This window comes from Apodemus sylvaticus, chromosome 10 (assembly GCF_947179515.1).
Source record: "Apodemus sylvaticus chromosome 10, mApoSyl1.1, whole genome shotgun sequence".
Classification (NCBI taxonomy): Eukaryota; Metazoa; Chordata; class Mammalia; order Rodentia; family Muridae; genus Apodemus; species Apodemus sylvaticus.
The window spans coordinates 34,707,234-34,731,990 of NC_067481.1; the positions used below are offsets into that span (position 1 = coordinate 34,707,234).

The 24,757-nt window shown below is 47.2% G+C and overlaps 2 protein-coding genes across 3 annotated transcripts in view; both read left to right on the plus strand.

Moving 5' to 3' along the window:
- The window catches only part of Scpep1 (serine carboxypeptidase 1), a 34,196-nt gene extending 32,864 nt beyond the window's left edge, over positions 1-1,332 (plus strand). Inside the window, exon 13 of the mRNA XM_052194266.1 lies at positions 629-1,332. Within this exon, the coding sequence (XP_052050226.1) occupies positions 629-691 (63 nt within the window). The 3' untranslated portion in view covers positions 692-1,332. The remainder of the gene's footprint in view (positions 1-628) is intronic.
- Dgke (diacylglycerol kinase epsilon) overlaps positions 1-24,757 on the plus strand; it is a 248,326-nt gene that overhangs the window by 155,205 nt on the left and 68,364 nt on the right. The window lies entirely within an intron of this gene.

Consider the following 24,757-nt stretch of genomic DNA (forward strand, 5'->3'; position numbering starts at 1 on the left):
TTCATGACCCTCCTGCCTCCGCTCTTGAGTGCTGGCCTTACAGACATGTGCAGGATCACCCTGTTTTAGGTGGCACCAGGGAAGGATGGCAGGACTTAAGCCTGCCTGCCGGGCAGTGGCTTTACCAGCTGAGCTACATCCTCAGCTCTTCTTTCTGTACCAGTAGGCTGGGTCCCAATACCTGGACTCTGCTCCCGTCCTCCTCCTGCTGCTGAAACACAGCCTCCATTAGGAAGGCAACAAGGGGTGTGGCACTCGGTGGTAACGCACTCGCCTAACGTGTGTGTGTGTGTGTGTGTGTGTGTGTGTGTGTGTGTCCCAGCACTGCTAAAAAGAGAGAAAGGCAGAAGGGAAGGGGGAGGGGAACACGGGGAAAAGGGGGGGCAGAGAAATCAGCAGATCATCCGCAAGTAGAATAGAAGACTTCCCTAAATGCCATCTTCTTCAGGCCCCAATGCACTGGGAGCCCAGAAGAACATTGGTCCAGCATGGAGGAGGCCCTTTCTCTACAGTCAGCTGTCACTAGTCTTTCTGGATCTTGCTGTGGAAGGAGCATGTCAGTCACCCTTGACCGTGACCCAGTCGTTAGTTACATCAGGAACACTAATGCAATGCCTCTTGCTTCCAGGTTCCTTCTGACCAAGGGGAGATGGCCCTGAAGATGATGAGGATGGTGACTGAGCAGGAGTAGCTGAGCCTGCTGGCCCTGGAGGCATTGGAGCAGAGACCAGGATGCGGGTGCTAATGTCTATCCCTGGCGCTCTTCTCCCGGGTTCTACCATGGGATGTGACTCTGGGAGCGCCTGCCCACTCCGGTGCTGAAAGACTGTGGGCTTCTGTGTCTACTTGGAAATCAGCTCTACTTCATAAAGTGTTTAAAACCGGACTCATTTAATCAAAGTGAAAGATTGCAATCGATTGGCCTCTTACTACAAAAGCGATTGATAGCACATGTTATCAATTCCACATCCTAGCACTTGAGAAGTAGAAGCAAGAGGGTCAGAGGTTCAAGTGAATCCACAGCTACATCACAAGTTCCAAAGCAGCCTGCACCAAACTGTCTCCTGGTCTCCAAAAAAGAAAAAAGCAAAAGCGAATGACACAATGACATGATTTACAGACAAAAACAGTGGGAGAGACAAAGAAAATACTAAATCACCCACTGAGCTGCCAGCTAGGTGTCTATGACTACGGGTCTTCTTTTATTTGCTACATATATATTTTTACAAAAATGAAATCCATATTGTATGCTATTTTGCTGTCCGCTTTGTTCCCATATCAACATGACCTGCAGTTCTTTTCCCATCAATAAATGTGTTGTGATATTTTTAATGACCGCTGAAAATTCTGTTTTATGATCGTTCCAACATTTATGTACCAGATTCCCATTCGGTTCCGAGTGTTTCCAGTTCTTCCTGTTATAGACAGCCCTCTCATGAGTCATCCAACTTGTTGATAGGGTTTTTTGTTGTTGTTGTTGGATTTGGTTTTTTTTTTTTCAAGACAGGGTTTCTCTGTATAGCCCCAGCTGTCCTGGAACTCACTCTTGTAGACCAAGCTGGCCTCGAACTCAGAAATTCGCCTGCCTCTGCCTCCCAGAGTGCTGGGATTACAGGCGTGCACCACCATCACCCGGCTTTGTTGATAGTTTTATGCGCACTCTGTTGCCTTCTGGTAAACTCATGGAAGAATGAATGTTTAGTCAAAAGCTTTCCACATTTCCTTAAAATTAAGATCATAAGCTTGGGGCTTAATGGTTAAACCACAGCTTGAGGTTGAATAAGTGATCGGGTAGTGTCATCAGGTAGCTTCCAGTACAGTCTCAGACAGCAAACCCTCGCTCTGCATGCCAAAGGGGAAGGTTTCCTCACAGGTTACAGCAGCATTATCTAAGTTCCCTGACTGAGACACATCTCCCCTGGGGTCACTGTTCTCCCATCTCTTGTGCCCCTTAGAGAGCCAGTTCTTGTGTTCATCAAAAGCCTGACCTGGATCAACCTGATCTGATCAACCTGACCTGCACATTCCTTTTCTCCTGCTGTGTTTGCTTTGCATTGTTGTTAAGGAAAGAGGCAACTGCTGGGAACGCCTCACTCAGGCCTGTGCTGTGACTTACTCTTTATCCCAAGGGCCTGTCCTATGCTGAGATCTGTGTTTTGTTTTGTTTTTCTAAGAAAAAAAAATAGCTCAGTAGTTAAGAACATGTATTACTCTAGAAGGACCAGAGTTCAATTTCCCAGCATCTTTACTAGGACTGCCCACAGCTACCTGTAACATCAGCTCCAAGGGATCCACCATCTCTGGCCTCTGGGCACACACACACACACACATACGTGCGCGCGCGCGCCTATATATATATATATATACACACGTAATTAAAAATTAGATAAGATGTTGGAATAAAATTAAGAATAAAATAAGGTGTTGGAGCACTCCTTTAATACTTGGGAGGCAGAGGCAGGCAAGTTCCAGAACAGCCAGGACTGCACAGAGAAACCATATCTCAAAAATCCCTCCCCACTCTCCATGCCAAAAAATTCTTTTCTTTTCTTTTTTTTCTTTTCTTCCTTCTTCCTCCCTCCTCTTCCCTCCTTCCCTCCCTTCCTTTCTTCCTTTCTTCAAAACAGGTTTTCTCTGTGTAGGCCTGGCTATACTGGAACTAGCTCTGTAGACCAGGCTGGCCTTGAACTGACAGTGTTCTGCCTGCCTCTGCCTCCTGAGTGCTGGAATTAAAGGGCTGTGCCATCACCATCCAGCTAAAATAAGTCTCCTTTTTTTTTTTTTTTTTTTTTTTTTTTGGTTTTTCGAGACAGGGTTTCTCTGTATAGCTCCAGCTATCCTGGAACTCACTCTGTGGCCCAGGCTGGCCTCAAATTCAGAAATCCACCTGCCTCTGCCTCCCAAGTGCTGGGATTACAGGCGTGCACCACTATGCCTGGCTAAGTCTTCTTTTTTTTTTTTTTAAGATTTATATATTTTATGTATGTGAGTACACTGTAGTTGTCTTCGGACACCAAAAGAGGACATCAGACCCCGTTACAGATGGTTGTGAGCCACCATGTGGTTGCTGGGAATTGAACTCAGGACCTCTGGAAGAGCAATTAATGCTTTTAACCTCTGAGCCATCTCTCCAACCCCTAAAATAAGTCTTTTTTTAAAAAATTAAGAAAACAGCCAAACCTTTAACTCTACTTTTCTGCAAGAAGGGAGGGGAAAAAGAAAAAACAAACAAAAAACCAAAAAAGTAAGCATGTAATCCTTCTTGAGTCTTACTATTCTGTCTGGTGAGTCACAGAAAGCATTGAAAGACACATTGGAGGTCTTTTCTATTGAAAGTGTGTTTCCTGGGGATGTACTTTATTTTTGGTTTTTGGAGACAGGGTTTCTCTGTGTAGCCCTGGCTGTCCTGGAACTCACTCTGTAGACCAGACTGGCCCTCGAACACAAAAATCCACCTGCCTCTGCCTCCCAAGTGCTGGGATTACAGGCGTGCGCCACCACTACCTGGCTGGGGATGTCCTTTAACATACAAGTGTGAGTTTGACATGAGACCCTGGGCTCAATCTCATGTCCAAAAACATAAAAGTACCTTGGTGGGGAAGACACATTACACTGAACAGTGGGAAAGGTCACAGGTAGATGCTGATGAACTTGGTATCTTCAAGCCTTTTTGGGGCTCTTCCATCCTTGCCTAAGGAGGTGAATCTCTTGCCCTGAGGTCCTCTGCTTCATTCCTAGAGTTGTTTATGACCCCCACTCCTGCTTGCTGTGGTTTGAATGTCCCCCTTCAAAGCCAGTGTTGCAAAGTCAGTCTTCTATGACAATCTTGGGGGTAGGCATTACGAGGTGAAAGGCTAGAGAGATGGCTCAGTGGTTAAGAGCACTGACTGCTCTTCCAGAGGTCCTGAGTTCAATTCCCAGCAACCACATGGTGGCTCACAGCCATCTGTAGTGGGGTCTGATGCCCTCTTCTAGTGTGTCTGAAGAGAGCAATGGTGAATACATAAATAAATCTTGAAAAAAAAAAGAATTAAAAAAAAAGAGGTGATGAAAATGTTTCTGTCGTGGATGTGTGTCAATCAAGTCGTGGCCTAGTTATCATAGGAGTGGAGCATCTTTGTTGTGAATACAAGAAGAAACTTGTTAATCAACTCCCCAGTCTGTGGTATTCTCTTGCAGCATAAGACACTGCTCTGTTAAATTGGCTCCGACTCCAAAGCACGCCTTCATAGGGAATTCCCAGAGATCCCCTGACTGAAGAAAGCAACTCTCAGGTTTGGTTTACACATTCCTAACCCCTGCGCAGGCATCCCCTGAAGACACATCGGCCATAGCCTCGCTCTGTGGCAGCCCTGAAAGATGGCCATTCTCCCTGGGGGCAGAACCTGGAATTGTGGGCCAGCTCCACCTCATTTGAAAGGATATGGGTAGTGGAATGGACCAGGATCAAATCCTTGTTTGACTGGATATCCCAGACCCTGGAAGACACACAATGCGTGCGGCAACACCAGTGATGAAATCTGAGATGTGGGAAGGGAGCATACGCGTAATTGTCCTGTACGCCATGTGAATTCCCATTCAAAGGTAGAGAAAGATTGTGAAAATGGTGTGTGTAGGATGACCCATACGCTGGCCATACAACAGTCTCTTGCGGGCACTCCTACAGGTGGATGACTCATGAACGTGTGACAATGGAAGTTATTCATGGGCTCACCTGCATGGACTTGTCTCTTGGCAAGGCTGACCTGACTACAGCCACTGTTGGGGACCTCACCTGCCAGCACCAGTCTCTAATGTTCCACCATTGCCTGGGGTTCAGCCAGCTACCTAGGGTGAGGTTGATTACCCTGGACCACTTTCACTGTGGAAGAGGCCACACTCGATTCTGCCTGGAGGAAACGCTTGCTCCGGTTGTGCATTTGCCTTCCCAGGTCACATCACTTCTGCCAAAAAAACCACCATCTGTAAACTTAGCAAACGCTCTTGCACAACCTGGCTATATGCACAGCGGAAGAAATGCCACAGTGTATTCTAGCAGTATTAGTTATTTTCCATTGCTGTGACAAGGTGCCTGCCAAAGGCGACCTAAGGAAGGAATTGTCTGTTTTGGTTCACAGCTTGAGAGTACGGTCTATCACAGCAGGGAAGACATGGTGGTGGTCAGGGTATGAGGTCTCTGGTCACATTGTATCTGCAGTTGGGAAAGAAAGAGAGAGAGAAAGAGAGAGAGATGCTGGTGTTCCTCCTCTGGCTTCGTTTTATTCAGTGCCAGAATCTTAGCCTAATTGAAGGTGGCATTCACACTTAGAGTGGGTCTTATTTCCTCAGTTAAAACTCTCTAGAAAATATACACATACCCAGACGTGTGTTTCCACAGTTACTCCTAATCTTGTCAAGTTGGCAATCAAAGTTAACCAGCGGTGTTCTTCCTCATCCAGAAGCGACTGCCTTGGCAGATGGTTGAGTGGGTCTTCAAACATTTGGTGCCAGCACCAGCTAGGTGGGGAGGCTTGGCCGAGCTGCAGTGTTGTCTAGCCTCCAGTATGTTGTCTGTGCTCTGTGTAAGTATCCATGCTTCTTTTACCATCAGGGTACACAAGGCTAGTCATCAAAGGATCAAAACAAACCTGATTATGAGCCCCAGTTATTAGTGAGGTTTTCACTTTCCACCTCTGCAGCTGCAGCTGGAGTGGCTTGGAGGTCCTGGTTACAATTGGAGAAATGTTTTCCCTGTTGAACTGGTACTTGAAGCTGCCATCTGGCCTCTTTGGACTCTGCACCAGCAGGCAAAGGACCAGCTGAGGTGGCTGATCTGACTGTGCAGACCATTGTGTGTAAAAATAAGGAAGAAGAATGCAGAAAAGCCTTTGGGCCATATTATTTGAGTAAGGTCAATAAGGTGTGTGTGTGTGTGTGTGTGTGTGTGTGTGTATGTGTTCACATGTGGCCTGGAGTTTCTTTTCATGCACAGAACTCATGGATTCTACTTCATGCTTAGATTCACATTTTCCTTCCTTTTCTGAAACTTTTTTTTACCATTGTCCTGTCCTGACTGCTTCTATTGCATACTTCAGTCTCCCGGACTGGGTCTGACACAGTGGCCTTATCAAGACTGCTGGTCATCTCCCATACACACACACACACACACACACACACACACACACACACACGAATTACATTTCTCTGTTTCAATCCTGATTATATATTTATTTAAACTTAATTATTTTAATGTATCCTAAACTCTTTATAGTTGGAATCTGGATATTTGAAATATTTTAAGCAACAACTTGATTAAACATAGTGACTTCTTTCTCCCCTTTTTGGGGTGTTTGGGGGTGCTGGGGATAGAGCCTAGGGGATCATGTACAGCTGCCAAACACATCTTTGGACTACATTCTTAAGTCCACACTTTCCTTCTTATCAGCATCTAATGTTGATGACAAATTTGGAAAGAATACATTACTAATTTGTACTACAGAGCGCCTTAAGTTTGTAAACTAGTAACTTCCGTGTTTCTAATATTTAACAGTGAGCGTTGGTTTATATTTGGCTTCATATTTGGCTCATGTCGGGCTGGAGAGGCGGCTCAGTGGTTAAGAGCACTGACTGCTCTTCTGAAGGTCCTGCCTTCCACTCCCAGCAACCACTTGGTGGCTCACAACCTGTCCGTAATGGGATCTGACGCCCTCTCCTGGTGTGTCTGAAGAGACTGACAGTGTACTTTTATAAAAAATAAAATAAAATAAAAACAAAACAAACTGGGCAGCATGGGCCAGCAAGAGAGCCCACTGGCTAAAGGCCCTGGCCACATAAGCTAACATCCTGAGTTCAATTGCTGGAACCCACATAAAGGAAAAAACCTGATTCCAGAGTGAGGGGCTGAGGCAGCCGTGAGCTGAGAGTATAAGGAACAGTTGAGTTCTGAGTGAATGTGCTTTGGTGACTTGGGCACCGCCATATCAAGGACCCCGATGACTCAGACCCGTGGGTAGCAAAGCTTTCTTTTTTTGTTTTTGTTTTGTTAGTTTTTCTTTTTTTTTTAAGATTTTATTTATTATTATATCTAAGTACACTATAGCTGTCTTCAGACACACCAGAAGAGGGCATCAGATCTCATTATGGATGGTTGTGAGCCACCATGTGGGTGCTGGGATTTGAACGCATGACCTTTGGAAGAGCAGTCAATGCTCTTAACCGCTAAGCCATCTCTCCAGCCCCCTTTGTTTGTTTTTTGAGACAGGGTTTCTCTGTGTAGCTCTGGCTGTCCGGGAACTCACTCTGTAGACCAGGCTGGCCTCGAACTCAGAAATCCGCCTGCCTCTGCCTCCCAAGTGCTGGGATTAAAGGCGTGTGCCACTACCGCCCGTTGGGCAAAGCTTTCTTAAGGTCAGGCTCAGAAGGATGACTGGCCTTTCTCCTTGTCTGCGTTTGAATGTTAGATGTGTGGCAAAAACTAGCTACAGCAGCTTCCTCCTCTCAGATGACTGCAACCTGAGACTGCCCCCCTACAGAGACTCCCCCCCCCCTACAGAGACTGCCCCCCCTACAGAGACTCCCTCGGAGGCGAGGCAAGCTAACCCCTCCTCTGGCTGTACATAATAAATGTTCTGAGGTTCCCGCTTGTCACCAGGTTGGTGCTGCTCCGGTAGTACAAGCAGAGCCCGACTGATTCTGTTCACGCCTGTGTGTCTGTCCTTTCTCATTCTCTCATCATCCTACTTAGGTGACTAGGACCCAGCTGTACAGGACACGGTACCGCACAGGAATTGTCCTGTAATCTCCACAAGTCCACTGCGGTACATGTGCCCCACCCCCAACACTGAATGATGATGGTGATGATAGGGATGATGATAATGACGATGATGATGGAAATCAAGCAGGTCAACACGTGTCTGTAATTCTGTTACGAGGGTGGTGAAGACAGAAGATTCCCAGGACTTGACACAATAGTCACTTTAGCTGAATCTGTGAGCTCTGGTTCAGTGAGAGATCCTGCTCACACTGAAGTAAAGAGTCAGTGACACAGGAGGCAGAAACAGGCAGATTTCTAAGTTCGAGGCCAGCCTGGTCTACAGAGTGAGTTCCAGGACAACCAGGGCTACCCAGAGAAACCCTGTCTCAAAAAAAAAACCAAAACCAAAACCAAAACCAAAAAAATAAAAAAAATAAAAAAGAGTCAGTGACACGGCTCAGTGGCTAAAGGCATCTACCACCAAGACCGATGACCCAAGTTCAACTCCCAGAATCTGCGTGGTGGAAACGGAGGACTGACTCCTGCCAGTTGTCCGCTGCCCTTCACCTGCATGCTGTGGTACACACACACCCTTCTCAAATATGTAAATTAGAAAAAGAATAAAAACAAACGAGGCACTTTAAATGCTCTCCACATGCACACAAACGCAGGTGCATGCCCCCCCATACAAACATAAGTGCAGGTGCACCCACAACCACATATACAAACACACACAACCATATATGTGGTGGTGGTAGGGGAGATTGCACAATTCTTCCCAGAGCCAGCATGGCTGGGAGGACGCATGCCCAGCATTGCCAGCATTCTGCCAGTGTGGTAAATCAGAAGCTTTGGCTACAGTCACCTGTGTGGGGGCTAAGGCAAAGTCTGAGAGTTCCCTTCTGCCGGGCAGTAGTGGCGCATGCCTTCAATCTCAGCACTTGGGAGGCAGAGGCAGGTGGATTTCTGAGTTCGAGGCCAGCCTGGTCTACAGAGTGAGTTCCAGGACAGCCAGGGCTACACAGAGAAACCCTGTCTCTAAACACACACACACACACACACACACACACACACACACATACACACACACACACACAGAGAGAGAGAGAGAGAGAGAGAGAGAGAGAGAGAGATCCCTTCTAGAGCAATAGTCTCTAATATGGTGATGACACCTATACTCTTTGGGGACAGAGAAGTCACGAATGTCACTTCAGTCAGATGACTCTTTCTCAAGCCCATGCAACATGACATCCCATTTTGTTCTACCAGGTTAAAGCTCTTTGTCACCTTGAGACACCACCTGCCCATCGCCACAGCTCCTGGGAGCCACCTTTCTTTCCCCAGCTCACTTTCCCTTTAAGGGTTGGAACAGTTCCGCTGGCTACGACTCAAGTGCCCTCTGGACTAATTGGCACAAGGTACGGATTTTCCAACTTGGGAGAGAAAGAATGTTTGCCTGTGAAGGCCCTTCAAGGTAACTGATCTCCCTGAGCTGGTGCTGCTGCCTTCCGCAGCCTTCGGGGACAAATCCTTCTTGCTCCTGAAGGGGAGAAAAAACCACAGATGGGCAAACAGGGCTCAGGGATGAGACCTTTGAAACTAGTGACCTCTGGAGAGGAGGAAATGGGGGAAAGGCCACTGGAGACAAAGGCAGCTGAACCACTGTTTCCTCCTGAGCAGCACTGGGCTGTGCTAATCCCATGGCCACAGCAGTCCTAAGGAAGGGACTGTAGCAAGAGACCCACACTTCTGTGGAGGAAATGCATGGGCTAAACATCCCACCCTGGTGGGGTGGTGGTGGCACACGCCTTTAGTTCCAGAACTTAGAGGCAGAGGCAGGTAGAGCTCTGTGAGTTTCAGGTCTACAGAGTAAGTTCCAAGACAGCCAGGGATACATGAAGAAACCTTGTCTTGAAAAACGAAAAAGCCCAACTCAGCCCAACCCAAACGAACCCCAAATCCCACACTGGGACTTCATGGGGAAGCCAGGGGAGTACAAAATGAGGAAGGATGGTTGTTAACAGGCTCCGCTCCCTCCTCCCAGAGGAGGTGTTCTGTGTTGGGGAGGGGGGAGAGAAAAGAACAAAGAAACAAAAGTCAGGTTTGAGCCACTCCCTTCCACTGAAGTTGGGCTAAGAGGGACCTGGTGGGATGGCTTCCTCAGAAAAATGCTTGCTATTCGAGCGTGAGGACCTGAGTTCAACCCCAGAACCATTAAAAAAAAAAAAAAAAAAAACAGACCCGGCGACACGTTACAGCCTCAGTGCTGGAGAGGTAATCACAGGCAGCTAGCTCCCTGGGACTTGCTGGCCAGCCAGCCTACCCTACTGAGTGCACTCTGGATCAATGTGAAACTCTGTATCAGAGAACGAGATTTGGGACAAAGAGATTGCTCCAAAGTTAAGAACACTTAGTATTCTTTCCCAGGACCAGAGTTTGGATTTTGGTTTTTGTCGAGACAGGGTTTCTCTGTGTAGTCTTGGCTGTCCTGGAACTCACTCTGTAGACCAGGCTGGTCTCGAACTCAGAAATCCGCCTGCCTCTGCCTCCCAGAGTGCTGGGATTACAGGCGTGCGCCACCACCCCCCAGCCTTCCACTGGTTTGTAAGTGCCTTAGGCTCAAGGGGATCTGCTGCCCTCTTCTGGCACCCACAGCTATCCACATGCACACACATACATGTGTATACACCTGTACACGGAAGGAGGGAGAGTGGGAGGGAAGGAGGGAGGGAGGGAGGGATTCCATATAAATAGCTAAAACCAGAAAAAAAACAAGGTGACAGGTGGTCCTGAGGAATAACATTTGATGTGATCTTCTTAGCTTCATCCATATGTGTACCTACAATGCATCCACATGAACACCCACACACATATATGAACACTCAGGGGATGGAAGGCCAAGAGAGAGGGTGCTCCAGCAGAGATAGGGCTGGAGAGGTGGCTCAGTGCTTAAGAGCAAGCACTGTTCTAGGGGACCTGAGTTCTAACACACTGGGTAGCTTCCAGTTGTACCTCCAGTCGAGAATCCGACGCCCTCTCCTGGCCTCTATAAGCACCTTCATTCGCATGCACACACCCAGACACAAACACACACGTATACATAAGGTTTTTTTTTTTTAAAGATTTATTTATTATTATATGTAAGTACACTGTAGCTGCCTTCAGACACCCCAGAAGAGGGCATCACATCTTGTTAGGATGGTTGTGAGCCACCATGTGGTTGCTGGGATTTGAACTCGGGACCTTCAGAAGAGCAGTCAGACCTTCTTAACCGCTGAGCCATCTCACCAGCCCTACATAAGGTTTTTTTAAAAAATATTTTTTATATTTTTTAATGGGGGTAGTGGGTTGGCTTATTTGTTTATTATGTTGAGGATCAAGCCCAGTGTACACTGGCAAATGTTCTACCGCCGAGCTCTCTCTCTCTCTCTCTCTCTCTCTCTCTCTTTCTCTCTCCCCCCTTTCTTTTTTTCTCTTTTCTTTTCAGTTTTTTGAGACAGGGTTTCTCTGTGTAGCTCTGGCTATCTTGAAACTCACTCTGTAGGCCAGACTGACCTTGAACTCACGGAGATCCTCCAGCCTCTGCCTCCCAAGTGCTGGGATTAAAGCACTTACCTGAAGAGCTTTCTTTCTTTCTTCCTTTCTTTCTTTCTTTCTTTCTTTCTTTCTTTCTTTCTTTCTTTCTTTCTTTCTTTCTTTCTTTCTTCCTTTCTTTCTTCTTTTCTTTTCAGACGTGTAGCACAGGCTGGCTTTAAACTGTGTTTAAACGCTGGCTTTTTCATTAGGCCTCTTTGTTCCCAGAATAATGACTATGAGGCTTAATTACTTATGAATAAATGCTTAGGCCATAAGCTTTGGCCCCTTCCCTGGCCGACTCTATAGCTTCTATAACCACTTTATCCTAGTCAGTGTCTGCCACGTGGCGAGTACCGCTCCTCAGGTTCTGTGTCTGTCTCCTCTGGGTCCCAGTGGAACTCTCTAGCTCTTCACTCTTTCCCAGAATCCTCCTCAATCCTCCAATCCTCTTCTTCTCTCTCTCTCTGTCTCTCTCTCTGTGTCTCTCACTGTCTCTCTCTGTCTCTCTGTCTCTCTCCCTGCCAGATATCCCACCTTCTGTTTCCTGTTTCAGCTAATAGGCCATTAGCTTCTCATTGACAGCCGATGCTTCTACACAGCACATAAGAGATCCTCTCTACAACTACGAAGCCAGTGATGACCTTGAACTCCTGGGGACCCAGGCATGCAGCAACCTTCCTGGCGTGAAGCAGCTGCTTCCTGGCCCTTTCCTAAATCTGCTTGGACACCTCGGCACAGTTTTCCTTGTTTCCCATTGCTGTAGTGTGGACGAGTGCATCCTTCCTTGGAAACAGAGCCCCCAGTGCTGCCTTCTGCCTCCTGATGATGTGGAGTAAGAAGCAAGAGGAAGTGTAACACAGCACACGGAGCCCTCCAGGGGGGTGGCCATCTCAGGGAGAAGACAGCTATAGTTGTTTGGGGGCAAAGTGAGGCTGGAAGCTGAGCCGAGGGGCAGCCCTTGACCAATGGTCCTAGGTGGGACACGAGTGTAGGGCTACTCAGCTCCAAAACTCAGGGTTTGTTTGTTTGTTTTTGTTTTTTGTTTGTTTGTTTGTTTTTGAGACAGGGTTTCTCTGTGTACTGCATGGCTGTCCTGGAACTCACTCTGTAGACCAGGCTGGCCTCGAACTCAGAAATCCGCCTGCCTCTGCCTCCCCAGAGTGCTGGGATTACAGATGTGTGTTTGTGTTACCACCGACCGGCAGGGTTTTGTTGTTGTTGTTGTTGTTGTTTTTAATTTAATTTACCATTAGTGTTGGGGTGATAGGTGTGTGCGTGCATGCATCATGGCCTGCACATGGAGATCAGAGGACAACTTGCAACAGTTGGTTCTCTCCTTCCGCCGTGTGGATTCCTAGGATCCAATTCAGCTCCTTGGGTTTATGTGCCAATTGCTTTCCCCACTGGGCCATTTTAAAGCCCTTCAGTTATTTTTTTCTCCTGCCTCTGCCTCCTGGGTGCTGGGAGCAAAGGCATAGGCCACCGATGCCCCAAGGCGTTCTTTTTTTTTTGAGATTTATTTGTTATATGTGCACTGTAGCTGTCTTGAGACACACCAGAAGAAGGCGTCAGATCTCATTATGGATGGTTGTGAGCCACGATATGGTTGCTGGGATTTGAACTCAGGACCTTTGGAAGAACAGTAGGTACTCTTAACCGCTGAGCCATCTCTCCAGCCCCGGCCTCTCAGTTCTTAATTATCTGTCCTTCCTCCTACTCTGGGTTCTGGAATAGCTGTGTTTATTCAGGCAGCTAGCTCCTGATTCTGAAAAGAACTGAGAACAGGGGGAAAGACATGAGGTTTGAGCAGATTCTGGGAGGTTATGGTACCTTTTGGGAAAGTAGTCTTGATTGAGACCACAGGCGAGGGCCTATGGTAAGGTCACAGGCCAGTTCCACTCCCGGCTGGAATCTCTGTGTTCCTCATCGGTGAGATGTAAACCGGGCCTGAAGCTCCAGCCGCCCCTCCTGCCCTGCTAAGGTGAACGGTACCCTCAAACCATGAGCCAAAATCAATCCTTCCTTTCCATTGCCTCTAGTCAGGTATTTGATCTCAGAGACAGAAAATGTATCTAGGCCAGATGTTCTGAACACAGCATAGAGCATCATTTCCAAGACCGGAAGAGACAATGTCCTTCTTTGCCGTGTTTTGTACCGCTTACTCTGGAGAGACCCGAGTCTCCTCCAGGCAACTTTGTGGAGGGTTGCACTTCCGGGAGATGAGGATGCAGAGCCAGCCAGCGGCCACAGGAGGCGGAGTCTGCTCACTGAGCTTTCCCTGATAACTTGACTCATGAAAAGCCAGAGGCAGCTTGCTAAGCCTCACCAGGACTCCAGACCTAGAAAAACCACTAGGTCACAAATGCTCTGTTGCAAGACGGGTGGTGGTGGCACACGCCTGCTTGTAATCTCAGCACTCTGGGAGGCAGAGGCAGGCGGATTTCTGAGTTCGAGGCCAGCCTGGTCTACAGAGTGAGTTCCAGGACAGCCAGGGCTACACAGAGAAACCCTGTCTCGAAAAAAACCAAATCTAAAACAAAACAAACAAACAAATGCTCTGTTGTTTTAAGCCAAGACCTTTTGGGGCAAACTGTTGCACAGCAGGAGGCAACCAAGGAACTGTCTTGGATTGGTGTTAAACTAGGTGTGGAGGCAGGAGGATCAGGAGTTCAAAGCTAGCCTCAGCTACACGGCTGGGCTACATGAGTCTGTCACAAATGACAATAAGGAAGCATTGGAAAATAGAGTCTAGGGTAGACAAGAAATGTTCCCAGTGAGGGTTCATCTTAGTTTGTGTGTGTGTGTGTGTGTGTACACGCATGAGTGCGGACTTGCCCCCTCCTCATCTCATGCTCTGTGAGATGCTAACAGAAAGACAAATGAGACAACTTCTTGTCTTTGGGGCACATGTGTCCAAATAATTTATTCTTATTCTTTTTTTTTCCTGGTTTTTCGAGACAGGGTTTCTCTGTATAGCCCTGGCTGTCCTGGAACTCACTCTGTAGCCCAGGCTGGCCTCGAACTCAGAAATCCGCCTGCCTCTGCCTCCCAAGTGCACGGGCCACCACTGGCCAGTTTACTCTTACTCTCTAAGAGGGGAACGGCCATACAGAAAGCGCCTTAACCTGGAGGCGCAAAGCCGTGAACAGACACCATGACCAAGGCAACTCTTATAAAGGAAAACATTTCACTGGGGCTGGCTTACAGCGTCAGAGGTTCACTTCATCATCATCACGGCAGGAAGCATGGCGGCATGCAGGCAGACATGGTGCTGGAGGGGCTGAGAGTTCTACGTCTTGATCTACAGGCAGCAGCCCGCCCCCCCCCCCCGCCCCCCGCAGTGACACACTTCCTCCAACAAGGCTACACCTCCTCATAGTGCCATTCCCTTGGGGGCCAAGCATTCAAACACACGAGTCTATGGCGGCCAAACCTATTCAAACCACCACAGTGGTCAATGTGACTTTGCCCATTATTTAAAGAAGATGGAAGCCTGCAGAGTTGGCACCAATGGGGAAGTCTGCAGTGCCTTATCTAAGGACTGTTGGGAGGAGAAACAAGGCACAGGGGGATTTGGGTGTGATGGCACAGGCCGGTGGTCTCAGCCACTTGACAGGCTGAGGCAGGAGAGCTATAGGGCTATAGAATGAGATCAAGACCGGCAGGACGGGGGCAGCTGAGGCCCTGTCTCAGAGTGAAATGCAGGTTAGAGGGCCTGGCCTACCTGTCAGCTGCTCTTCCAGAGGACCCAGGCTTGAATCTTAGCTTGCAATTGTCTGGAACTCCATTCTATGGGAATCGGATGCGTTCTTCGGGTCTCCAAGGGCGCCAGGCACACACCCGGCACAGACGTGAAAATATATGAGTAATATACATAAACAACTAAATCTTAAAGTGAACAAACAAAAGGGAATAAACCGAAAGAGGAAAAGGAAATAAGCAAGATGATCCAGTGGCAGACACAGAAAAAGGAAGGAATGAGAAAACCATTCCAGTGGTGCTTGTGGGGGAGGGTATGTGTGGAGGCAATTGGGAGTCTGAGGAGCTGAGTTCTAATCCTGGTGGTTGTTGGCTTTTCCTCTAGGCTCTGCTCCACAGTAACCTGGCAACAGCCAGGTATGCCTGACTCACCATAACAGGGACTTGCCCTCTCCTCACTCTCTTGCTCTCTTCTCTTCTCTCGCTACAGCTCCTTACCCCACTCTCTCTAATGCCCTCCCACCTCTCTCCGCTCTCCACGTGCTCATGGCTAGCCCCCCCCCCCCTCTGCCTTTCTCTGTCTCTACTCCTTCAACTCCCCTCCCCATGCCCTCAGTAAACCCTATTCTATACTATACTGTCGTGTGGCTGGCCCCTTAAGAGGAAGGGATGCCTCAGCATGGGCCGTCAGAGGCCCCCTTTCCCCACGCCTTACTGTGCCGCCACCAAACATATCCCTGGTGTCTTTCTATCTTTTTATAAAACACAACAGTGGTGGGTAAGTGGGTGTCCCTCTGCGTGTGTGATACATCTAACAATAAATTTAATAGCCACAGGAACTGTTCTATAGAAGGGGAAACTTCCGGGACCTACCGTGCACATAGAACCCCGCCCCTCATTACGCATGCGTGTTGCCCACCCTGACTTTGGATGTCTCCTTCGGTTGCTCTCACACCATTTTTTTTTTTTTTTTTTTTGAGACAAGGTCTCTCACTGAACCTGGAACTCCGAGATTCAGTAAGGCTGGCTGGCTAGTGAGACGGAGACAGCCTCCTGTCTCTTCCTCTCTGACAACTGGTACTACGGACCCTGAGGTTTGGTGATTTGGGGTTCCGGCTCTCCTGCTTGTGCAGCGAGCCCTTTATCCATCGAATCCCAGCTCTCTGCCTCAGAAACGGGGGTGGGGGGCAGAATGGCTTGGCGCTCACCAAGTAACCAAGGGTTATCTTCCAGATTCCACCTCCACGTGCTAGGCATGTACCAGCACACCTGGTGTCCGTGGTGTCCGGGATGCAACACAGGCCCCACCGGTGCCCACACAGCGAGCGCTCTGCCGTCTGAGTTACCTCCCACCCCCACCCCAGCCCAAGGGCACTCTTTCTCAGAGAAACAAGACTATAAAGTGTTCATGGCCCAGCAAATCTCCCACACAGGTGGATCCGCAGCCTGGTTCACCACTGTGTCCTTGATGTGAGTCACACCTAAAATAAACTCTGAGTTGGATGCAGTTTGATTATCTCGCCGGTTGCCTCGGCAAGCATGAGCAGGTGGAATTTGGCTCTTCCTGAGAGTTGCTGAAGAAGGAAATCTGATTCTCAGTGTAGCAGCGGCTGCCCTTGGGTTCTCCACAGAGCAAGGGAAGCTCTTCCCAGGAATCCATGATGATGAATTATGCTGTCACAGGTTCCCTTGCAAGACCCTATCTCCCCCCTCCCCTTCCAAAAATAGCAGAGAGTAGGCTGGGGAATAGCTCAGTGGTTAAGAACACATACTGCTTTTCCAGATGACCTGAGTTCAGGTCCCAGCATCCATTTCGGGAGGCTCACAGCTGCCTGTTAACTCCAGGTCCCAGGGACCTAGCGCCCTCTTCTGGCCTTTGTGGGCATCTGCACTCATGTGCACACACATACACCCTCTCATACACTCATAATTAAAAGAAATATTTTTGTTGTTTTTTTTCTCTGTCTCTCTATCTCTTAATTTTTCTAAACAGGGTTTCTCTGTGTAGCCTTGGCTCTCTGGGAACTTGCTCTGTAACCCAAGGTGGTCTCAAATTCACAGAGAATCCCAGTCCCTCTGAGCACTGGGATTAACAGCATGTTCCACCACTGCCCAGCCAAAAATAATTTTTAAGGCAGTTAAGGTAGGGTTCTGTTTGGGACTTTGAGGTAACTTCAGAAATAATGGGAGGTATTTGAATCCAGACTCTGTCCTTAGAGAGGTGTAAGGGTAGGTATCTGGACCAGGAGGTGGCTATGTAAATTGCTGTTGCTCTTAGAGTGACAAGCTAGTTCTATTCCACCACACTCTAGGAAAGATGGACCTTTTTGCTTATTCTTCTGAGAAAAGATCCATTATATATAATCTTGGTTGTTCTGGAACTCATCATGTAACTGAGATAGGCCTTGACGTTGCAGCAATCCTCCTGTCTCTGTCTCTGGATGTTATAGATGGTGAAACCACCCTTCCCCAAGCTCCACCCAGCCCCAACTCCAATAGCAGTCTTAGTTCTTGAACTTCGAGGGAGGAAAGAGTCCACCCCAGTAGGACATGGAGGGGGGAACAGAGCGAGCTGCAGAAGTTTATTTTTAGCAGGAGAGAAAGCAAAAGCTGAGTGCTGGCCCTTCTGAGTGAAGAGGGACGGAGCAGCGCAGCGGCGAGAGCTGCCTGTAGTGTGGAGACTTAGACTTGGTCTGCCATTTCTCCTCCTCTTGACTCCTGGGGCACACTGGGGTCACCTTCTTGCAATATGTGGAAGTTTCCTTAGAAACCATTCTTCCCCACCATTCAGTAGTCTGTTACACTGAAATGGAAGAGTGTGTATACAAATGTAACTATCTATAAAGTTGAGACCTTTACTGGGGGAAAAGGCAGCAGTCCCTCGAGACTTTCCGTGGGAGCCAAAAGGAGCCGGTTAGCCTGCCAAGCCAAGTTTTGCTGTAACACCTCCCAATCCTGCCAGGGCCCTATCTTTCCTCTTATCTGGTTAGCTTAGCTGTTTATATTATACTTCAGCTTTAAGCCCTCTTATTTATCTTCCCTGATGTACCTGACCATGCTATTTTCTTGGGGGTTCCCCACCCCACTTCTATGTGAGGTGTCCACTGAATATGGGGGGGTCAATGTTCCTGTACACACATGGAGGCCATTGGGTGTTCTCTTTCTCTCTTCCTGTCTTATTCCTTTGAGGCAGGGTCTCTCAGGGACCTGTAGCTCACACTTGTTGGCTCGCCCGGCAACCAGCAATCCCCAGTGCTCCTGGTTTCTGCCTACCTCAGTGCTGGGGTTACAGGCTATGTCCAGGACCATGCCTGACTTTTTTACATGGGCGTTGGGATCTGAACATCAGACCTCAGGCATTTGTGGTAAGTGCTCTAGACCACTGAGCACTCCCTCCAGATCATAGACTATGCCACCATGCTCTACTGTGTTTGGACTGCTGAAGGACCGGCCTTCTAAATGTCCCAGACCCATGACAATGTTTAGTGGTGTCTCCATTTAGCAAGTGGCTACTTGGGTGCCAGTGAAAGCCACGCGCAGCTGAGGACTGTTTTAGGGCCCAGGAAAGCAGTCATCTGCTGTGAGTAAAGAAGGAGTTGGGGCCGGGTGGTGGTGGCGCACGCCTGTAATCCCAGCATTCTGGGAGGCAGAGGCAGGCAGATTTCTGAGTTCTGGGCCAGCCTGGTCTACAGAGTGAGTTCCAGGACAGCCAGGGCCACACAGAGAAACCCTGTCTCGAATAAAAAAAACAAACAGAAAAAAAGTTGGAGTTGGGGCAGGAAGGCTAACAAAGTATGGGATTTTCCTTTTTTTAATGGTGAAGGTAATTGAACTCAGGGTCTTACTTGTGCAAAGTATCACTCTGCTGTTGAGATATAGCTCAAGACCTATTAAATCTGAATTTAATGCAATGACTGATTACTAAGTATGCCCCCAGACAGACTCATTTTTACTTTAACATTTAATTTTTACTTTAAAATTTAATTTTTAATCTTCCCAGGTATGGTGGTACACACCTTTAATCTCAGAGGCAGAGGCAGGGGCTCAGTGGTTAGGAGCACTGACTGCTCTTGCAGAGGTCCTTAGTTCAAATCCCAGCAACCACATGGTGGCTCACAACTATCTATAATGAGATCTGATGCCCTCTTCTGGGGCATCTGAAGTTACGGTGTACTTACATATAATAAATACATAAGTTTTTTTGTTTGTTTTTTTTTTTGGATTTTAATTTTTTTTGACACAGGGTTTCTCTGTATAGCCCTAGCTGTCCTGGAACTCGCTTTGTAGACCAGGCTGGCCTCAAACTCAGAAATCTGCCTGCCTTTGCCTCCCAGAGTGCTGGGATTACAGGTGTGCCACCACCACCGCCCGGCTTAAATAAGTCTTAAAAAAAAAAAAAAAAAAAAAAAAAAAAGAGGCAGAGGCAGGAAGATCTCTGTGAATTTAAGGCCAGCCTGGACTATATAGCTAGCTCCATGACAATCAGGACTACATAGAAAGATCCTATCTTCTTTTATTTTTTGGGAGGGGGGTGTTCCAGACAGGGTTTCTCTACATAGCCCTGGCTGTCCTCACTCTGTAGACCAGGCTGACCTGAAACTCAGAAATCCGCCTGCCTCTGCCTCCCAAGTGCTGGGATTACAGGTGTGTGCCACCACCGCCTGGCTAGACCCTATTTGAAAAGACAAAACAATAACAAAAAAAGTTCAGTTTAATTTCCTATGTATAAGTGGTACATGGTACATGGATGTACTTGTACCATGTGTGTGCTTGGTGATCATGGAGGCCAAAAGAGGGCGCTGAACCCACAGAAGATGGAGTTACAGATGGTGTGGCGCATCATGTAAGTGCTGGATGCCCAGCGGAGGCCCTCCGCCAGAGCAGCAAGCGCTCTTAACCCCTGAGCCATCTCTCCGACTCCTCCTTATGTTTTTAAAAGACTTTCTTAGTCAGGCAACTTTGAAACTCCAACACTTAGAAGACATGACAAGGGAGCTGGAGAGATGATGGCTCAGTGGTTAAGAGCACTGACTGTTCTTTCAGAGGTCCTGAGTTCAATTCCCAGCAACCACATGGTGGCTCACAACCATCTACAATGGGATCTGATGCCCTCTTTTGGTATATCTGAAGACAGCTACAGTGTACATATACACATAAAATAAAATTTTAAAATAAAATAAAATAAAATCCTAAAACAAATGAAATACGCACCTAAATGGCCTACAAGCACAGAAAGATTCTCAGCACAGTCCCTGGGATGTGTGTATGTGTGTGTGTATGTGTGAAGCACTTGAGCACCAGACAGCAGTCATTAAGATGAAAACTACTAACAAAGAAAAACACAAACAGGAAATAGCAGCTGTTGCTAAGGGTGAGGAGAACTAGGGTCAGAATAGCTGCCCTGAAACAGAATTACAGTTTCTAAAACATTAAAAACAGAAGTTTTTTCACGATTCAGCAAGTTCGTGTCTGGGTCTACACTCAAGTGTGGGGTTGCAAAAAGATGTGCATCTACGAGTGTCCCTTCCAACATTACTCTATAACCCAAGGGCCCGTCCAGAGCCTGGATAAACAACCTGAGCTTCGAAGTCCCTGAAGTACTTAGAGCAATCAAAATTATACAGACAGAGGCAGAATGAAGTGGGCAGGAGAGATGGCTCAGCGGGTAACTGCACTTGTTACAAACAGTTACAACTTGTTACTGCACAAGCTGAAGCAAAGACTAGAATTTGAATCCCAGCTGAAGTGACTGAACAAACCAGATGTTCAGATCAAGCCTGTAATCCCAGCTCCAAGGTGGGTGAGGACAGGACACACCACTGGGGTTTACTGACTGGCTTCTTAGCCTAACTGGGAAAAGCCAAGCCCCAGATCTAGGAAGAGACCTTGCCTCAAAGGAATAGATGAGGATCTGTAGAGGAACACTGCAATACCTTTTTCTGGCCCCTACACAAGCACATAGCCAAACAGACGTGTACAGAAATAAGTAAGAAAACAAACAAATACATCTTCCAAGATGACTGGGTATGGTAGTATACACCAGTCTTTACTCTTTGTGAGTTTCAGGCCAGCCTGGTCTGCATAAAGAGTTCCAGGCAAGCTAGGGTTACAGAGTGTGACCCTGCTTCAAAACAAAATGAAAACAAAAACAACAAACAAAATAAAACAACAACAAACAAAATGGTTTAAAGAGTAAATCTTAGGTTTTAAATATTTTGTAATGAAAACAAAATGGAAGGCAGGTGTCTTGGAATATTCTTGTGGTCTCAGCTCTCTGGAGGCTGAGGCAAAAGATTCTGTGTTTGAAAGCCAGCCAGGCTGCTTAGACCCTGTTTCAGAGAAAGAAAGGTGGGATGGGGGTGGGGAGAAGAGAGAGCAGGTAGCAGAGGGAAAGGAGAAGGAGAAATTTAAATTCATACTGCCTAGAGGGAAGACAGTCAAGTGATAATACCATATGATTCTAATTCTCACAATATAACAAGTATAATAAAGATCCGAACAAGAGGATTGGAAGTTCAAGGCTGGTAATTGGCTACACAGTGAATTCAAAGGCAGGGTGACTGAATGAGACCCTATCTGAAAAATACAATAAAATAAAACAACAACAACAAACAACAAACAAAAACAAAAAACAGGTGCTGGAGGCTTAACTCGGTTAAGAGGGTGCTTGTTCCGCATGTCCACCCTCAGAAGTGCATATATTAGCACGATGCCACAAGCCTTTAATGCCAGCTCCCAGGAGACTAAAATAGGGTGTCTGAAGTTCAAGGCCAGCCTCAGCCACAGGAGGAACTTGGTACAGCCTTAGGCAAAATACCTGTTTTAGAAGAAAAACAAAACCCAAAACCCACTTACTTCCCTTCGCTGAAGTGACTGAACTCTAGCTATTTCAGCGTTTGCAAGTTACAGTTTCTGTATTTCCGTATCTGCTGCCTGTGTTTTACGAGTCTGCAGGAGCCTGGCGATCTAAAAGGGTGTACAGAGAAGCCCTCGGGACTTGTATTCCAAGGTGGCTGACTCAAAGTGACTTGGGAATTGCTAGCACAGGGCTGAAATCGGAGATCCTGGAAGGCCCGCCCCCTCAGCGCCCCCCCCCGCGCCCCCCCCCCCGCAAGGGGTTTGTGCTTAATCGCTTAATCCCCGGGAACCTGCTTCCTGTCAGGTGTCTAGGAAGACACACCCAGTTCCTGGCCCTTCGAAGACAAGAAAGTGAAAGGTTTTTATCTGGAACTGAGGAGGCTTACAGACCTGCAAAGGACCCTGGGGGAGAGGTAGTGTGTGAGTTAATTGCTAAGAACCGAGTAAAGCCCATCACTCCAAATTCCCCTTTACCCATTTAGTTTCTTGAGCTTGAAGCAGTCATTTTTTTTTTAAGAGAGAAAGATGGGGAAAAGGGTATGTGGTGGGAATTGACTTAAAGTTTCAGCAGATAAAGGAATGTTGCCAAACCTGATGACCTAAATGGAAACAATGGAAAGAGAAAACCCCCACAAATTGTCCTGTGACCTCTACACATGTACATAAACAACACAATGAATAAAATGTAATAAAAGACTTAATTGACACATGAAACCAGCATATATTCAGTGCATACGCAATTGGGGAGGGGGCTGTTCAGACTTAGTCCAGGCTAGCTTCAAACACAATCTGTAGCAAAATTGCCTCCCAAATGCGGAATTACAGGGGTGAATCGACCATGCCTGGCTACCAACACTTTTATTTACTTATTTTTTCACCTATACATTGTATCACGAATAACACCATCAAATTAATAAGCCATCAGTTAAATCAATAATAACCTCATCATCATTCAACGGTATCTGTGAGTATGTTTGCACGTGGGTGGTGAAGACCCTTAAATCTCTTGTCTCAGGATGTGAAGGCACAAATCTATAATCCCAGGTCTTGGGAAGCTGAGGCAGGAGGATCTTGAGTTCGAGACCAGTAGAGGCTCCATAGGGAAAGCCGTCTCAGGAAAACAAGGCAAAAATCATGAAAAGAATACAGTATTCTTTACAGCAGCCATCTTGATGCCTCTCACCCCACAGCTGGCTCATTCTATAACTGCGCCTCTGTACTCTTGGACCAGGCTCTCCCTAGTTCCTCCATCTCAGACCCCTGAAGCCCAGCGTTTCACTTCTTGTTTCTGTGACTTTTTAAGCCTCCACATGAGAGTGGAATCTGCAATTTCCCAATATCAAGACCTTTTGTTTTTGTTTTTGTTTTATTTGAGACAGGGTTTTTTTTTTTTTTTCTGGTTTTTTGGATTTGGTTTTTTTGAGACAGGGTTTCTCTGTATAGCCCTGGCTGTCCTGGAACTCACTCTGTAGACCAGGCTGGCCTTGGACTCAGAAGTCCGCATGCCTCTGCCTCCCAGAGTGCTGGGATTACAGGTGTGTGCCACCACTGCCCAGCTAAGACCTTTTAATTTTATTTATTTAAACTATGATAGGAGTCAAGTCCAGGGCTATATACCCAGCCAACACTTTTTTTTTTACATATAAAGATTTTTAAATTTTATGTATGAGTATTTTGCCAGCATGTATGAACATGCACTCATACATGCTGGTCCATGAGGGGGTAAGAAGAGGACATCAGTTTGCCTTAGAACTGGAGGTAGAGAGGATTGTGAACCAAGTGGGCACTGCAAACCAAACCAGGGTCCTCTGCAAGAGCAGTAAGTGCTCTTAACCACGGAGCCGTCTGTCTCTCCAGCCCCACCCTACTCCACCCCAGCTTTTCTGTAGTCTAGACTGGCTTGAGCAAAGCAAAGTACAAGCCGAGATAGAGATGACCTAAAGATGACCTTGAACTTCTGTGGCTTTTATCTCCCATGTACTATAATTACAGGTAAGCAACACTATCCTGGGCTTTCGCTGGTGCTGGATTGAGAAGTCAGAACTTGGCCAGGCAAGTGCTTTACTGCTTGAGTTACATTTCCAGCCCAGCACTTAGCTTTTGAGCAAACACATGTGTCTTACTTAGGGTTTCTATTGCTGTGACAAAACACCAAGACCAAAAAGCAAGTTGGGGAGGAAAGGATTTATTCAACTTATACTTCCATATCATAGTCCGTCATTGAAGAAAGTCAGGACAGGAATTCAAGCAGGGCTGGTGCTGGGAGGGAGGCAGGAGCAGATGGAGAGGCCATGGAGGGGTGCTACTTACTGGCTTGCTCCCCGTGGCTTGCTCAGCCTGCTTTCTTAGAGAGCTCGGGACACCAGCCCAGGGATGGCTCCACCCACCATGGCTCAGCCCTCCTGCATTGACCACTAATAGAGAAAAATGTCTTACAGCTGGATCTTATGGAGGCATTTTCTCAAATGAGGCTCCTTCACCCTGGTGACTTTAACTTGTGTGGAGTTGACACCCAGAATCATCCAGTACAACAGAACCACTCGCAACCATCCATAGGTACTCAACTGGATCTCAGTATGTTCAAGGCCAGCATGGTCTCCATAGCAAGTTCCAGGTCAGCCAGCGTTACCTAGGGAGACCTTGTCTCAAAAACAATGAAAAGCAACAAAATAAAAACCTGTATTAGGAGTTGAACAGTTTTGCATTATATGATTTCTATGAAAAAAAAAAAAAACAGGACTTTGTCTTTGTTTTATATAAATACTGAGATGTCAATGACAGCAAAAGCGTCATGGTCCTTATTCTTGTTTGCTAGTAATTATTTCATGAAAATATCATAAAGGCCGGGCGGTGGTGGCGCATGCCTGTAATCCCAGCACTCTGGGAGGCAGA